Source organism: Macaca fascicularis, chromosome 18, assembly GCF_037993035.2.
Source record: "Macaca fascicularis isolate 582-1 chromosome 18, T2T-MFA8v1.1".
Lineage (NCBI taxonomy): Eukaryota > Metazoa > Chordata > Mammalia > Primates > Cercopithecidae > Macaca > Macaca fascicularis.
This window is the reverse complement of record NC_088392.1, coordinates 56,470,855-56,489,108: the sequence shown is the minus strand read 5'-3', so window position 1 is coordinate 56,489,108 and position 18,254 is coordinate 56,470,855. Positions and strand designations below refer to the sequence as shown.

At 33.5% G+C, this 18,254-nt stretch overlaps 1 protein-coding gene across 1 annotated transcript in view; it reads right to left on the bottom strand.

Moving 5' to 3' along the window:
- The window catches only part of CCDC178 (coiled-coil domain containing 178), a 462,699-nt gene that overhangs the window by 380,678 nt on the left and 63,767 nt on the right, over nucleotides 1–18,254 (bottom strand). The window contains exons 6-7 of the mRNA XM_074022193.1: nucleotides 14,666–14,805; nucleotides 734–756 (exon numbers count right to left, since the gene is read on the bottom strand). Coding sequence (XP_073878294.1) covers nucleotides 734–756; nucleotides 14,666–14,805 — 163 coding nt within the window. The remainder of the gene's footprint in view (nucleotides 1–733; nucleotides 757–14,665; nucleotides 14,806–18,254) is intronic.

Sequence of the window (18,254 nt, the reverse complement as noted above, 5' to 3'; positions counted from 1 at the left end):
TTCAAATCTCGAGTATATTGAGAGATTTTCTTTCATGTATCTATCCCTTTTTCCAACCTATTTTTTCACGGGAATTTTGGTCTGGTTAATGCTTGTCCTAGCTGTTATCTATAGCCTCAGGCTGCTGTGGCAAGTATATGCCTTTAAAGGCTTTTTGCAAACACTGCCTGTAAGTAGCCCCAGCCTTGTGATTGCTCCAAGTCAAGCAAAGTCCTTATGCTAGTCTTTCCAGGAGCTATCAGACCACTCAAACACAATTCTTTGAGAATGATGTTCCTATTATTCCCTCTGGCACTAGGAATCTACACCACAGGTGTGCACTGCTCTCTTTCTAGCTGCCACCAGTCTGAAGGCTGGAGAATGCGGAGCAGGCAAATTACAATGCCACAGTGCTCTCTTAATGCAATGTAGCAGCTTCCTTCTTCATTGAATTTTCCCCTACTGGTTATTAAATTTTTACTGGATTCCAGATTTCTGCAAAAGTTGATTCTGACCAATGTTTTTGCAAATTTTATAGTTGTTTTTGTGGAGGAATGGAGCTCTGGAGATCTCTATTTTGCCATTATCAGTGATGTCCTAATTCTCATATTTTAAAAAATATATTGTAATATCTATTGTGAAAAATCTTGCATTCGATTTTCTATTCCTTTTGAAGCTAAACTGGATTATAGCAGATGACTGAAATTTTGACATTAAAAATAAAATAGTTTTAAAAAGCATGAAATTTTCTTACCATTCTTCAAAAGAAGTTTCAAACTGTCAAAACAAAAGATCTCAATAAAAATCAAATCTTAAACATATTAAAAAACAGTGAATAAACGTCACTTAAACTTGTCAATTCTCTACTTTACATATCTCTACTTCACTATATTTTTGTCTACTTATACTCTCGGTTGTGTAAACCAAAAATAAAATTCTAAGCCCCCCAACTGACTGAGTAGTTCCCCCCAACTCTTGGCCAAGGGGACCCCAAAGAAATCTAAAAAACTAGTTAAGGACATGATGGGAAAGGGGATTAGACATGACTCATTATGACCTCCTGCCTTTGTAATCTAGACACAACAGACCAGCTTTAAAATTAAAACAGAAATCTTAAGATAAACAAAAAAGACTCTTTGTAGCAATAATATACCAAATTCCCACCTGATTCTGATATAGCATCACCTGACAGATAACAGGCCTTGAAAGAAATCAAAGTATTTCACTCTAAAATATATTTCTTTGACATATTCTGAAACGGTCCTTCAAAACCGTCTTTTGTGGCAGAAATTTGCATTCTGTAGAGAAGCTGTTGCCCTTACTAGGTCCTTTTTAGTGAGCCTGACATCTTTCAAGGTCTGATATGAGACATTCACCATCTATTCTCTCTGAAGCCTGCTACCTGGAGGCTTCATCAATATGACAAGAACTTTGGCTTTTTTTTTTTTCTTTTTTTAATGGTGAATTCAACAATTCAGGCAAGTCATATCTTTCAACCAATTATCAATCAGGAAACCCGAATTCACCTATGACCTAGAAGTCCCTATTTATAGCTGTCCCACCTTTCCAGGCCTAACCAATATACAACTTGCATGTATTGATTTATGTCTTTCCCTGTAACTTCTGCTTCCCTAAAATGTATAAAATGTAGCTGTAACCCAATCACCTTGGGCTCATGCTCTTGAGACCTCCTGAGGCTGTCATGGACCATGGTTTTTAACCTTGGCAAAATAAACCTCTAAATTGATTAAGACCTGTCTCAGAAACTTATTGGTTTACAGTTGTTTCCCAAGAAGTACACAAATCTCCTATCTATTCATATTGTTTTATTCTTAACCCTACCTAATTGTTCTGACCTTTGTCTCTGTGATTCTAAATCTTACACATTCATCAAGGGACACTTCAAATGCTATTTATTCCAAAAGACTTTCCTAACTGTCAGAAGTACATGACATCTATTGAATTTTAATGTGTTACCAAAGAGTAGTGAATACAAAATTACACGTGAGTTCACATATTTAGTTTTCCATAATATTATGCCTTTTCTGGCCTATAAAGTCATTGGCAGGGGTTATTTTCTACAGATATATTCTAAGAGTACCTTGGGTTGTATAAGTCATAAATTATCAAAAATGCAAAACCAGAATGTTACAGGTTTCATAGATTATCTCTAATTCAAGACGTTTATTTGGCATACATGATTACTTCTCTCTAGTTCCCATATCCTACCAAAATCTGAACAAAAAAATTATATGATATATATGTGTATGCATGTGTGTGTAAACACACACACATCCACATTAATATATACATATACAGTCATGTGTCACTTAATGACAGTGATACATTCTCAGAAATGCATTGCTAGGCAATTCTGTCATTGTGCAAACATCATAGAGTATATTTATACAAACCTCAGTGGTATAGCCTATTGCTCCTAGGTTACAAACATGCACAGTGTGTTACCATACTGAATGCTGTAGACAAGTATAGCACAATGTATTTGTGTATCTAAACATATCAAAATATAGACAAGGTACAGTAAAAATACAATAATGGAATTTCATGAGACCACTGTTGTATATGTGGTACCTCATTGATCAAATCATGAAAAAGACTAAATTCATATACATAATAAAAAAACTGATGAATGCAATTATGTTTAAAATCAAAACAGATTTTTTCATATAATATGACAAGCTTATTCTAAAATTTATATGGAAGAGCAGTGTATCAAGAATACCCAAAGAACTCTAAAAAGGTAAAAAGAACCACCACATCAGATATCAAAACATATTATGACTCATGTAAATGAGTGAAACCAGATATTGGCATAGGGAGGTAAAATTGACCAGTGGGATGGAAAGGGCCAGAAATAAGTAAAATCATATACGAAACTTTGATGTATGATGGATATGGTATGGCTGATTTATAAGAAATGACTGGATTTGAAATGAAATCAATGTAGAAAAACTCATTTTCTTTAAAAAGTAAAATTAGCCATCTATTCCATTCATATGCAAAAAGAAATCAATTTCACATTGTTAAGCAAATCTCCTAAGAGAAACTAAAATTTTAGTAGCTATAAAGTAAAACTGTCATAGGATTGTGGTATGGAAATTCTTCTTAAACAAGACACAAATCACTTAAAAGCAAAAGTAAAGTGATAAATTTAATTACATTAAAGTTAATAAAGTAAAAAGACACGTCACAAACTGAGACAAAGTGTTTACAACACATACAACTTACTAAAGGTAACAAGTTCCTACAAGTCAATAAGAAAATACAAGTAAACCCAAAAGAAAATGGCAGAAGATAAATTGGCATTTTGCAGAGAAGAGAATAAAAATTCAGTGAGCATGTTAATAAGATTCTAAACTAATTAATAATCAGGAAAATGTTATTCCTTGATTTTGGAAACTGGCATTCACAGTCCTGCATAGTGCAGAAACCTACATGACGTTGATTTACATGGCAGTTCTAAGAAGCCATTTGAAGTTTAAGTATCACAAGAGAGTCTGGGGAAAATTGGTTAAGAGGCACTTCAGTGAATTGTGATATAATTATCCAAACTTCTGAAGTCTTCAACAAGTTAGCAATAATTAATATTCTCAGTTTGGTCTTCTTTATAGCTCAATAGAAAATCATTTTATAAAAATAAAACATTATTACTCAAAATGTTTGAAGCAGAGTGCAATTTCATATGAAGAAACGTTTTAAGGTAATATATCAAAACACTACCTTAGCAACATTGTTTAGAAGTAACAAAGAAATAATTAAAAAATTATTTTAGTCAGTCTTTGATCTGATATTTGGAGGCAAAATTTCTGGTACCTAGCATTTAAACACTATTTGTTCAGGATACTGAAGCAGTTAACACAGAGAAGGCCTACAACTCCAGAGAAACATTTGAAGTTTTACATTAATAACTGCCTATCTGAAAAATTTGGACAAATTTTGGAAGTTTCTCAAAGTCACTTTAAATTATTATTTTAAATAAAATTCCAGATTATAATTAAGCTTAGAATTTCACTTTTCATAAATAATTGTGGTATGTAGACGCTTTAAAATATCTAATATAATCAATTATATCAAACTAAACACAAGACTGCATACAATTCTTATTTCTGATTTTATCAAAATAGCAAATGAAAACAAAGGTGGAGGGGGAGCTAAAACTGCCCGATTGGATGTAGTTTAAAAAATTACTACATTATAGGGGAAATGAAACACTTCATTTACTTACAGCTCTAAGCCACATTGCCCACAAACTTTTGCTTGATAAATATAGCATTTTCATTGTCCTTCTTTATTTAGCTCTATATTTTTATTGGAAATTATCACCAAATATTTAAATATCTAAATGATATTGTTGAGACAAAAAGTATTCACAAAACCTTCTATTTTCCACTGCAAAAATAAGAAAATAATTAACCTTATGTTAGAAAAATTTTTTAATGGATGATAACAAGTGCTAGTAAGGATGTAAAGAAATTAGAACCCATTTATATTGCTGGTGGGAATTTAAAATTGTTGGGCTATGGAAAATAATTTGATGGTTTCTCAATAAGTTAAATATAGAATCATCACATGACACAGCGGTTCCACTCCTAGGTATATACTCAAAAGAACTGAAAACAGGTACTTAATCAAATCCTTATATTATGTAATACATAAGTATATAATACATACTACATGCATGTTCATAGTGGCCCTATGTACTATAGACGAAGGTGGAAACAACCCAAATGACTATCAACAGATGGACAGATACCAGCTGTAGTATATGTACACAATAGAATATTATTCAGCTATAAAAAGAAACAAATTACTGATACATACTACAATGTGGATGGACCTCCCACATTATGTCAAGTGAAAAAAATGCAGGTCACATATTGTATGATTTGATTTATATCAAATATCCAGAATAGATCTAGCTATCAAAATTGAAAATGAAAAAAGGAAAATTATCTCTATTTGCAGATGACATGATCCTATAAGCAGAAAACCTCAACGCTACACAAAAAACCTGTTAGAACTAATAAATGAATTCAGTAAAGTTGCAAGATACAAAATCAATGTACAAAAATTAGTAGCATTTTTATACATGAATAATGATCTAGTTGAAGAAGAAATTAAGAAAACAGTCCCATTTATAATAGCATAAAATGCCTAGGAATAAGTCTAATCAAGTAGCTGAAAGATTTGCACACTAAAACTATAAAACATTAATGAAAGAAATTGAGCATGATGCAAATAAATGAATAAATAGGTGTTCACAAATGGGAAGAATTAATATTGCTAAAATAATCATAGTACTCTAAGCAATATGTAGATTTAATGCCATGTCTATCAAAATTCCAATGACTATTTTCACAGAAATAGAGGAAGAATATAAAATTAATACGGAACCATAAAAAACACCAAAAGTCCAAAACAATACTGAGGAAAAAATGTAATGTTGGAAGCATCAGACTTCCTGATTTAAAATTATATTACAAAGCTATCATAATCAAAACAGTATAGTCCTGGCATTAAAAACAAAAACATAGACCAATGGAATAGAATAGAGAGTCCAGAAATAAGTTAAAACATAAATGGACAACTAATTTTTGACATGGGCATCAAAAGGACACAATGAGGAAAGAATAGTCTCTTCAATAAATGATGCAGGGAAAACTGAATTTCTATCACCAACAGAATGAAATTGGATCTTATCTTAAACAATATACAAAAATCAATTCAAAATGGATGAAAGACATAAATGTAAGATCAGAAGCCATAAAACTCCTAGAAAAGAACATAGAGGAAAACTCCTTGACACTGGTCTTGACAACAACTTTTGGGAATCACACCAAAAGCTCAGACTTCGAAGACAAAAATATAGAAATGGAACTGCATCAAACTAAAAAAAAAAAGAAAAGTCCAGTTACATACCGGGAAAAAATAATTGGAAACCACATATCTGATAAGGAGTTAATATGAAAAATGTATAAAAAACTCTTAAAACTCATTAGCAAAAACCAAATAATCTGTTTTAAAAATGGGCAAAGGACATGAAGAGATTATCTTCAAAAAATGCATACATAGCCAACAGGTATGCAAAAAGGTGCTCAACATCACTAATCAAGGAAATGCAAATTAAAACCACTATGAGATATCACCTCACACATGTAAGGATGACTACTATAAAAAAGACAAGAGATAAATGTTGGTGAGGGTATGGAGAAAAGGGAATCCTAGTACAACTGTTAGTGTGAAGGTACAACGGTACAGCCATTAGAGAAAACTGTATGGACGTTCCTAAGGAATTTAAAAGTAGGACTACCACATGACCCAGCAAGTCATCTTTTAGGTATACACCCAAATGAGATGAAAGCACCAGCTCGTAAAAATATCTTCACACCCATGTTCACTGCAGCATTATTCACAATAGCCAAGATATGGAAACAGCCTGAATGTTCATCGATGAATAAGTGAATAAAGTGAATAAAGAATAAAGTGAATAAAGAAAATGTAGGGGGTGTGCTTGTGTCTCTGTGTGTGTGCAGGTGCACACATATATGTGTGTGTATAATGTGTGTGTATATGTTTATGTATGTCTGTATGTGTATATATATGTATATATACGTGTATATCTGTATATACATATATATACACACATATTAGCTACACACATATATACATATATATACACACATATTAGCTATACGTGTATATATACATCTGTACGTATATAGCTAATATTCAGCTTTACAAAAATGGAGAGCCTGTTATTTGCCACAACCTAAATAGTTCTGGAAGACATTATACGAAAGGAAATAAGGCAGACACAGAAAGAAAAATGTTGCATGACCTCACTTACACGTGGAATGTATTTTTTTAGGGAGTTCAAATACACAGGTAGAGAATGAAACACTGGTTAAATGTAGAGATGCAGGTCAGAGGATACAAAGAAGCAGATATGGAGTATGAATAAGTCTAGAGATCTAATGTAAAACATGAGGACTAAAGTTAATACAATTGTATTATATTAGGGATTTTTGTTAAATAAGTAGGTATTTGCTGCTCTTGTTACAAGGATAAGGCACTATATGAGACTAACATAGAGATACATTAGCCGGCTTCACTACAGTAACCATTGTACTACTATACTATCTATGTGTCTGTCTATATGTATCTCAAAACAGCATGTTGTAAACCTCAAATAAACACAAATAAAATTTATTTCAAAAGAAAGCAGACTGGTAGTTGCAAGACTTGGGTTAGAAAGAGAATTAGGAGTAAATTTTTAATGGATATGAGGTTTTATTCTGGAGTAGTGAACATGCTTTATACATGAACTCCCTATGCTATTTTCTTTTCTTTTTTTTTTTTTTTTTTTTTTTTTTTGAGACGGAGTCTTGCTCTGTCGCCCAGGCTGGAGTGCAGTGGCCGGATCTCAGCTCACTGCAAGCTCCGCCTCCCGGGTTCACGCCATTCTCCTGCCTCAGCCTCCCGAGTAGCTGGGACTACAGGCGCCCACCACCTCGCCCGGCTAGTTTTTTGTATTTTTTAGTAGAGACGGGGTTTCACCGTGTTAGCCAGGATGGTCTCAATCTCCTGACCTCGTGATCCGCCCGTCTCGGCCTCCCAAAGTGCTGGGATTACAGGCTTGAGCCACCGCGCCCGGCTCTCCCTATGCTATTTTCTCAATTGTTCTGTAGGTCTAAAGTGTTTTAAAAGATAATTTATTTAAAAAACAATAAAGTAGAGGAACATAAAACATAATTATCTAATTCAAGGAAAATATGTTTTAATAAGGCAAAAGAATATGGCTGGGGCTTTTGGGACACGGAGGTAAATCAAATCAGATTCATATGAAACCTCAAAGTTTTCATTAGAATTATGGCATCTTAGACTAAAAACCAAGAGACAGTTTAAAATGCAAAGAAGTTTCTGAGCTCTCAACTTATAAGAAGCAGGAAGAAGTTTGAGAGAGGAACTCAGATCCATTTTCTACAGACATGAAAGTACCTCTGGAACCAAGAGTTCACAGAGTAAATCAAAGAGGCAGTGAGAAACACAGACCAGGAAATTATTCCCAATGAGCAGGACTGGGTTCTAATACAAAAAAAAAAAAAAAAATTCATGGTCCTAGATTTGGGGAATCTGATACCACATGGTGATGAAATGCAGAATTGTATGGATCAGTGAAAGCCCTGTGTCTTCATTCTTACCCTTTTTGAATGAGGGGTTTATTGTGATTATTCTATCCCTTCTTCACTGTGTGTACTAAGTATGCAGGAGCAGTATTTGACTTGTCACTTTGGGCCATAGATCTGTGGGTCAAAAGAAGTTGCACACAGGGAACTTCATCTGTGTCAGATCTGTCACAGAACATGTGATTATGGATCTTCATGATACCATAATGATATAAAACTGTTTTAAGAAAAGGTCATTGTAGTTTGCATTTGGGGAGCAGTATTAATGATGTGGCAATGGACTGACAGATTGCTACCTAAATTGTCCCCCTATAATCTTGTCTCCTGGATCCGTATCTTCTCTAGTACTCTCCTGCGTTAACAGTGGGATTGACTATGTGCTTTGCTTTGGTCAGCGGGACTTCAGCATACATGACACAAACAAAGCTTTCTTAAGCACTTGTCTGTTGAGATTTGTCCTCTTGAAATATGCTCCAGCAGCCAACAACCATGTGAGTGAGACCATTTTAATCATTATTCCCAGTTGTGCTACCAGATGTGTATATCCACATGATTGGCCCCAGGCAAGAACCAGCAAAATTGCCCAGCTGAGCCCAGAACAAATGGCTGAATGGTAACTGCATAAATGTTTGTGTTTTAGCCACAAAATGTTGGAGTACATGTGTATATGTATGTGTGTGTGTGTGTACCAAAAGATAAAAGAAAAAAAGATAAATGGCTACCTTGCTCGAAGTATTTTCATTAGAACGGGGAAAAATTCTAGGCTGCAAAGAATAAATGAGTGATTGGGAGGTGTGGAATTAAAAATACTAAATATAGGCAACTTTCAGATGCTATGTGGAATGGAGAAAGAAAGACAAGGAGAGATATTTAAAGGTCTGCATAGAATTTTAAAATGTTTTAAGAATAGGAGATACATCAGTATCTTCAATGCGGACAGGAGTTAAGAAAAAAAGGAGATTTTAAAGACAGAATGCTGACAGAAGACACAACTGATGGAGCAAGATCTTTGCAAAAGTAGAAGATGCAATGTAGTGAGGGGAACGGCTCTAGGTGGGTGGGGGACAAAAAGAACAATATTTGTGGAGTTCAGAGGTGAGATATCAACCGTTTGAGACATTTCTGTTGTAGCTCTTTTTTGTTTGTTTGTTTTTGTTTTTGCAAAGAAATAAATAAATGAGCTGTGAGGTAGAAGATTTAGAGGTTTGAACAAAGAAAGATTGGAGTAGCCACCACAGACTACTAGAAAAATTTCAGTTGACAAACAATAATTTCAGAGCACTATATGATATACAATTGAGGTTGGGGACTATGGTTACATAATATCTCAAATTTTGTGTAATGTTCTCCAGTACCATTCAGCAGACCACGGGTGGGAGTGGGGATGGCAGATCATCAGAGACATTTGGGGTTGGCATTTTGTCAGACTACAAGGATGACAGGATAAAAAGTAAAGGACCAAATACACCTATTGATGAATGTTTAGAGAGATGAATTGATTAGGCAAGAAACTAAAGGAAAATAGGAACCACAGAATAGGAAAGTAGATACATCAGCGTTTGAAGTGCTCATAAGTTTCAAGTTAAATACAATAGAACTAATAGAATGAGAGAACTCAAAGTATGAGAAAGTAAAGAGTCAGATGTTAAATGTTATGTTTCACAGTTAAAAAATAGATATGAAGTGGTATAAATAGAGCCAAGTTTTCCAGTGAGAATGACAAACATTTTAACGTTCATGTCCTTGGTCTTAATAGCTGACACACTGTCAAGAACACGATGTCATGGCACAGTGCTGAACCAGGTGTGCTTAGAGCTCAGATACACCTGGTCTGGATGCTGGCTCTGCCACTGACATTGGATCTTGGGGGAAATCAGCCTCTGAAATCATTTTCCTCATCTGCAACTGGAAATAATGGCAGTTTCTATATCATAAGGTTTTAGTAAGAATTCAATGAAATTATGCATATTAAGTGTCTAATAAGTCTATATTTGGTAAACATTTTATAAATATTAGGTTTATTATCATTGTTGATGTTATTAATTTTGTACAATATATCAACATTTTAAAGAATGCTTTTTAAATACTTTCTCTCTGTGTTGTTCTTTTAAATTACAGTAGCATCCTAATGACTGATATTGATTAAATGAAGAGGAAAATTTTAATTCTGTAGAGCTTACTCTAAATTAAATAAAACTATTTACAGCCTAGGCAGTCTAAGAGAATAAGGTAGAGGAAAAAATAAAACATAATCTTTTATTTAATCTTTTATTTGTGTGAGAAGATATTCAGGTGATTATTTTTATCATTGTGTGATGTTTCCAGATTCTTTGCAAAAATAAAATATAGGGAAAATTTTCATAGTAACTCCACTCTGAAGAGTTTTTCTTTGGAGATTCAAATTGCAACTAAACTGGAGTGGATAGAAAAGTCCGTGGCAGATGCATTGCTGCTAACCACAGGCGTCAGAGTGTTCTGACTACACTGGAAATCACTGTGGACAGAAAATTGTAAAAGACCGATCTGTCACTCATTTAATGTATGTTATACCCAGGGTAGGTGTAACCTTTATAATTACTTATAGAATTTTATCTAGTGGGCCTGACGTGGTTGCTCATGCCTGTAATCCTAACTTTTTGGGAGGCTGAGGAGGGAGGATTGTTTGAGGCCAGCAGTTCAAGACCAGCATGGCTAACATAGTGAGACCTCAGCAGGAGGGGTTTAAGTAAACTTACACTTGGTAAATACCCCTTTCTCTTTTGCTTGTTGCTACGCCCTTCACTAGCCAGCCTGTCCTTCCTCATCATTGCACCAAACTTTTCTAACAATTAGAGTCATAAGACATGAGATTTGGGTAATTTAGAGAGATAATTAAGCCAGTTGCCGCTTTGACCTCTAACATTAAAATCCAAAGGAATTCAGATGATCTACAACTCAAAAAAAGAATTTTGTGCAATTCATTATGGAGATGTATATACACAGATATAATAACAGCTTTATTGAGATAATTTACGTAGCTTAGAGTTCATGAATGTATACAAATCCACAGTTCTTAATGTAATGGTGGAGTTGTATAACCATTACCATAATCACAGATGACCACATATTTATGTAACTGGGGTGAAGCCTCCAGCTGGTAATGACCAAGCATTGTTCCTCTGCCTTGCTTTGACCTCTGCCTAACCCCTGGAAACTGGTGAAAGGGTGGTCTAGCACCAGATATGTTACCAGACAGGCCTGGGACTGTAGGTAATGAATGATATGTATTCACAAAGATGTATATACAGATACATTTATAGACAGGAAAATGTCCCACTTCCTCTCATTTTTTTTATAGTCAGTTGACAACTTTACTGGGTAAAATGTTAAGTGGCAAAAACGTTGAGAAGAAATGTCCCTTTTCTGCATTTCCCTCAGGCATTCTGGAGGAAAAATGCACACAGCACACATTCATATTTAGTATTTTCTGCAGGTAATTATTCATTTTAAATATTTAAAAATTTTCTCTATTTGTAATTTTTGTGGGTACATAGTAGGTGTATATATTTATGGGGAAAATGTGATGTTTTGATCCAGGCATGCAATGTGAAATACGCAGGCACAGAAAGACAAGCATCACATGTTCTCACTTTCTTGTGGGATCTAAAAATCAAAACAATTGAACTCATGAACGTAGAGAATAGATGGATGATTACCATTTTAAGTATTTCTTACACACATAACTCACTTTATGTGACATGAGGAATTATGCTTAGGTTAACTAATTCTGAATTATGACCTTTATTTACTTATTTGGAAATAATACATGCTATTAGTTTGATTTCAAAAAATCAGAAGCTATCTTTTAAAGAGTTCTATCCAGTTGTGCCTGCTTAATTTTATTTTTAAGGAAATTTAAGTTCCTATGTCAATGTAAGGTTGTCTAATATTACCAACATTTTTTGGTAATATTATTGCTTTTTGCTAATATTATCACTTTTTCCATGTGATAATGGGAAGATTTTTTTCTTATTGTGATAAAAAAATTTTATCAGAAAAAAGTTTTTCATCTTTCAAAAAGATAGCTGGCCACCAGTTCATTCTTAAAATATTAGTTCAAATACTGCATAGATTTGAACTAAATATCTAATGGATAGTCCTCATCATTGCACCAAACATATTACTTACATTCTATTTACCAGTTCAACACTAGCAAATCTAACTGCACAGTCAATAATAAAACAAAATACGATAATTTTTAAATATAGAAAATAGAAAATCTACAAAATAACCTTGAATATTAACAAAAGTTTGTCATTAGCATTTATTTCGCAATGAATCTCCTTTCAGATAAAACTTGTATTTATTTACTTAAAAACAAATTATTATCATTATTGAAATTTTTGTCTAGAAGTGTACTTATCTAGCATTGTTATTTTGTGTATTTCTTCTCAAAATACCAACCAATATTCTCTGAAATGAGAATTAAGATCTCTCCAAGGATATAAAACAGAGGCTGAATGGACTTTGGAGTCAGATGGAGCTAAGTACAAATTCCAACTCTAGTGCTCACTACCTGTGTGATGTGTACATATAAGGTATTTGACTTTTCTATGCCCTAGAATTCTCACCTGTACAGGAGAATTTCTATAAAGGGCAAAAAAAAAAAAAAATAGATATTTATTAAATGCCTAGAAAATAGGAGATGTTAGGTACATAAATCACCCTCATATATGGAGTGGATAGGTGCCTCAGATGTATGCAGAAAAGAAAGGTTCTGTTTCAGCTCTTCATTTACTTTTTTATTCAACAGACAGTTATTGAGCGCCTACTATTTATCTGGCACTAATCTAGGCTCCAGAAGACAATACTAAAGAAGTCAGCCCTGGTGCTTCTCCTTTTTTGAGGTTTTTCAATGTATTTACATGAGAATAGCTCTTTTTCAGCTTTTTAAAAGACAAGATGTAAAATATCTTGGCTTATTTTGTAAACTATTTTATCTAAGGTAATATTTTACCTGGTCTATTATCCATAGTGTCTAACAGTTTATCAACTGTTCAGAGCACTAAGTGGGATTCAGGAAAGAATATGGGCTTTGAAAACAGACAGAGGGTGTTTGAATCCCAATTCTGCCTTGTGACCTTGAACAAGTTACTGAGCTGTTTTAAATTACTATTTCCCTATCTATCAATTAGGTATAACAACCATTCAATAGTAGTTTTGTAAGGTCTAAGAGCAATGATGTAGTAAAACATAATGTCTGACTTATATTAGGTTTTTAATCAATGGTAGCTGTTATAATTATTTATTAAAATACCTGTTTTAATTATTTATTAAAATACCATTATACCACTTTAATAAATGGTAATTGTTATAATTATTTATTAAAATACCTATGATTTTTATCATTTTTAACAACATGGGTAACTGTTAATTAAAACTCATAGGAAGTGTACAGCATATCATAGCAATAAATATTCATTTATTCTCTTTATGTCCTTGCCATGGTCTTCAAAGCCCAGGACACCATCAGTCCTGTAACCCATAAAGCATTCCTGAAGGGGTAATCTGATTTGGAGAAATATAGAAACAACAAAGGTAACAATGCTGATATAGAATGATATAAAAAATAAAGAAGTAACTGACAAATATATATTGAGTGCATATCATTTGCTGGTACTTGTTCTAACATAATATCATTATCTCTTCATTCCCATCTAAGGTCACTCTAAAGCCTGCAATCTTGAAGACTGTACTCTAATGATCTCTAACAAAAGAGGTGACATCCTGGACTGAGAATTGTGAGTGGCCCATCAGAATGTTTGCTGAGCCAGATCCAGTAACAGTGGAAAGAAAAAAAAAATAGCACAGGTCTCTGGAAAATTGATACCCCATATGAGCAGTCTAATTCTGCATTAGTTGTTCAGAAATATAACCTTAATAAAAGGTCTGAGAAGTGGTAATTTTTGTCATTCTTAAATCATCCTTTGAAAATAATTGCCTTTCAAGATTGAACTCCCTTCAGAATAATAAAGGCAAACTTTTAACAGGTTAAAAAGACATAGAATCATTATGTTCCTGTTCAATAGAACTATGAAGCATTTCTTTAGAATAACAACTCATTAAAAAGGGCACACTGTCCTTTTATACACCAATTTAATCATCTAATCAGTTTAGTGTCCCAAAAAGTATGTAAATACTACTTAATTTACTAGTCAAGTTGGCTTATGGAAATTACTACTTAGCATGATTGCCTCTGGATAAAGAACAAACAGGTAGGGAAAAAAACATCGATTTAATAAGGTCGTTTCACCCTTCTGGAGTGAGACTATCAAAAACACGTCTAGACTAGTAAATTATGCAACTGAGCAAAGATTCTTAAAAAGCATTCCAATTATCATTTTAAAAGTCCAAAGAGTTTTCTGGGTTCTTTAAGTAACCAACCCTTAGAGTGTCTATAAAGCTTACCAAAATATCAGCATTTTAAATTAGTCTCTTACCCTTTTCAAATGCTCCTGTATTTTGGACTCCACATCTTGGATGTGTGAAATCATTTTGTTGACACAAGGTGCTGGGATGTTTACTACAGCACAGCTGTGACGTCGGCATGGGTAGCTAAAGTAAATGCCTTTATTCACCCCTAAAGAGAACAAACATAAGAAGCTCATTACTCATTCTATACAAAGTAGTAAACCTTGATGTTCAGAATAAGCAAAAAATATTCTGCTTTATTAGTGCTAATACTCTTAAAGTTTCCTTAATAGAGAGGTTGATAAATCTGTCAGAAAATTATAGAACAAATCTTCAAAAAATGTACAAGCTAAAATAAAATAATCATTTATGATCTAATTCTGTAACAAATAAAAATGAACCCAAGAAGCTAAAATAAAACTTCAAGCAAAGTTAAAAAACATAGCATCATGAACTAAACATTGGAAAAAAATGAAGAAAAAGAAGGCAGAAAAATCAGCTGACCCATGTGTTACTAAACAGATTCTGAATCCCTTAAAAATAACTTTGAAATATATTTTAAATATTCCCTTCAAAGAGATGCCCTCTTCCAATGTAAATAATATCCAAATACTCATGCATTGAAGTTCTTCCTTAAATCCAGCATGAGTTTCTGTTGCTGAAAAAAATAAAAGCAGGTCTCCTTCATCCTCATAATAACCTCATTTTCTACCTTCCATTTCTGAAAATTGGAGTCTCATGCGAAGAGTGATTGATGTTCTCACTATAGTATTCAAGCTGTACTCATCATAAAATCTACTCAGTCCGATGTGCCTCAGTGATTCTAATCCTGGCATGTCCCAAATCGACTGAAGGTTGCAGAAGCACAGCAAAGTTGTCCATGAAACTCCACCAAAGTGCTTACTTGCAGTCCTTTTGACTCTAAGGACTATTTGGCTGGATTATAGTTGCAATCACTGATCTTAAATTTGGAGACGCAAAACATGCTCAGCGCCTCAATGAGAACAGTGTGATGTCCTCATTTCAATTGACCTTGAGGGAACAGAGAAATAATCCTGTTGTGTTTTGTTTCAATGTCAACCCACAGAGATGGTAAATATATTTGGTATCTTCATTTAAACTGCAATCTTTTAAATGTCTTTTAAATGAAGCCTTATAATATCTTCCTCTAGAAACACAATCTCTTGTAAAAATGGCAAGTTTCATTTATAAATAAAACTGTTCAGTCTATTCTATAATGTTCAACTCTCTCTCGTGTGTGTGTGTGTGTGTGTGTGTGTGTGTGTGTGTATATAACAGTGACCTTTTTATGGCACTAAAAATATGTGCCAGACATAAAGCTAAGCTAAAAAATTTTGATGCCACATTTTTTAATCCCCACAACAATCTTATAAAATGGGATTATTATTTTGATTTCATAGATGAGGAAATCAAGGCTTAGATAAATTATATAACTTGTCTAAGTCTATGGAACAGGTAGGTAGGAGAACTGAGACTTGAACTAAATCTCCCTGGCTATGGAGTATAAGCTGTGAAGGCTGTTTTTATATTTTAAAAGTACAGCAAAATAAAGAGAAACAGTACTAAAAATATATTTCAGGGCATCCTAAATATTTTGCTTGTTTTTAAACTTTGAATGTTCCTTCATAATATCAGTGCTGGTATCCTATGTCTTTTAGTTTGCTTTGACCATACTCTGAACACATATACTTTCTATAATGATTTTTTTTGTGTTACATTCCATCTTTCCTCTTTAGTTCATAAACATGTCTATCTATCTTTCTATCTATCTATCTATCTATCTATCTATCTATCTATCTATCTATCTATCTCTCTGTAATAGTCAAAAGACCAAAAGAACAAGCTAGTAAAAATTACATATTGATCTCCTATCCAAATATCTTGATAAGGGCATGTTGGCCTTCCCTTTAGAAATAAGAAGGTTTTGATACACATTTAACCAACAAGCTGTCACTGTTACAGTTAAAACATTTGTTTTGCTTCAATAAATGTGGAGAAAACAAGAATAGTAATGATTCCTTTTATATTTTTCCTGACTGTGCCACTCTCAACCTATTTTGTGAATACTAATTAATTTCCATAGCACTCCTATGGTTTAGGTTGAATATGTAACATATGGTAAAGTAATGGGAATGATGTACTATGAACTTAAATTTGCACTAAAATCTGTAAAAGACATGACATCCTAAGTAGCACAAGATTGAACCAAAATTCAGTAGTTCATGTCATTCTTTTTATTCCATTGAAAGTATGGCATAAGTTAAAACTTTGAATTTTTAAGAATTTTACCCAGTTTAGGGTGACAGCATGATATAATCAAAAGACAGCTGAACTAGATGTCTGTATTTTCTTGACTGAATTGATAACTAGCTGTACATCTTTAGCTAAAACTATTCAGTCTTTAGGTCTCAGAATTCTTAATAAATTAATGTATTGGTAAGATGTTATATAAGATATTTTTCACCTAAAATTCCAAACATAAATCAAGGGAGCTCTTCCTTGTGAAGCCTGTGCACAATGGTCAGTGTGAGTATATAAAGAATTAAGTTCAGGCAAGACTTTCATCCTCTCTAAACATGCCCCTGACTGCAACTTCCTTGCCCAGAATTAATGCATAAAAGACAAGATCCTCCTGGCTCCAAGCCAGAGTTGAGGTTTGCTGAGACTGTGCAACAGGAAACTTCCATTTGAGAAAAAATATCAACTAGCTGTTTGTGTGGGCAAATGAAATAGAAAGACTATGTTTATAAACTGTCAACTCTTACTACTCAATGAATTTGATTCTTATATAATTTATTCACCCAGCTCCAATAATTTAACACGTTATCACAAGAGTCCTTCCTTTTCTTCGCTTTTTATATGTGCTTCCTTTATGTATGTTACTCCAATTATTCTATCATCCCTTTATCTCAGAACACTTAGGAAAAACTCTGGTGAACACATATTTCCTTTTCACATTATTATCCCTTTTAACATCTTGGTTTTCTTTCCAAAATGTAACATAAGTCAGTGCTCTTGAGGTTAAAAATAATTTGTCCTCTATGCAAAGACTCTTTCATGATGAACATAAAGCATCTTTAATCTTTTATGGAAAGCAAAGATCTCTTTAGGTTTTGTTACACATGACAAAAATAAAATCACCTTTCACTGACATTAGAGTTATTACATTTTCATTGGACCTTACACTGTTGGATACATTTATCACTAAATATCTAGAATAATACACATGGACTCTCAGAGTCGGAAGTGGCTAAAAACTGCTTCTACTCTAACCTTAGTCAATATGCAATGCCCCTGATCGGTGTTCACTTACTGCCAATTTCTTCTCTTCAAAATCTGCAACATCAATACAATTTTTTTACTTGCCTTGTGGACTCAGGTCTCCCCACTACCTTGCCTGACCACTTCCTAAAGCTATTATTCTATATCAAATTTTGCTTTGACTAGCAATTTTTTGAATGAACTGTTTATACTGGCAGCCGCAATATCCTCATCTGATCTCTTCTTCAAATTACAATTTATATACAAATATTAAGATCCATCTTACATGGTTCCTTGCCTTAAGGAATACTCAACTCTTTCAGACACGTGAGTGCA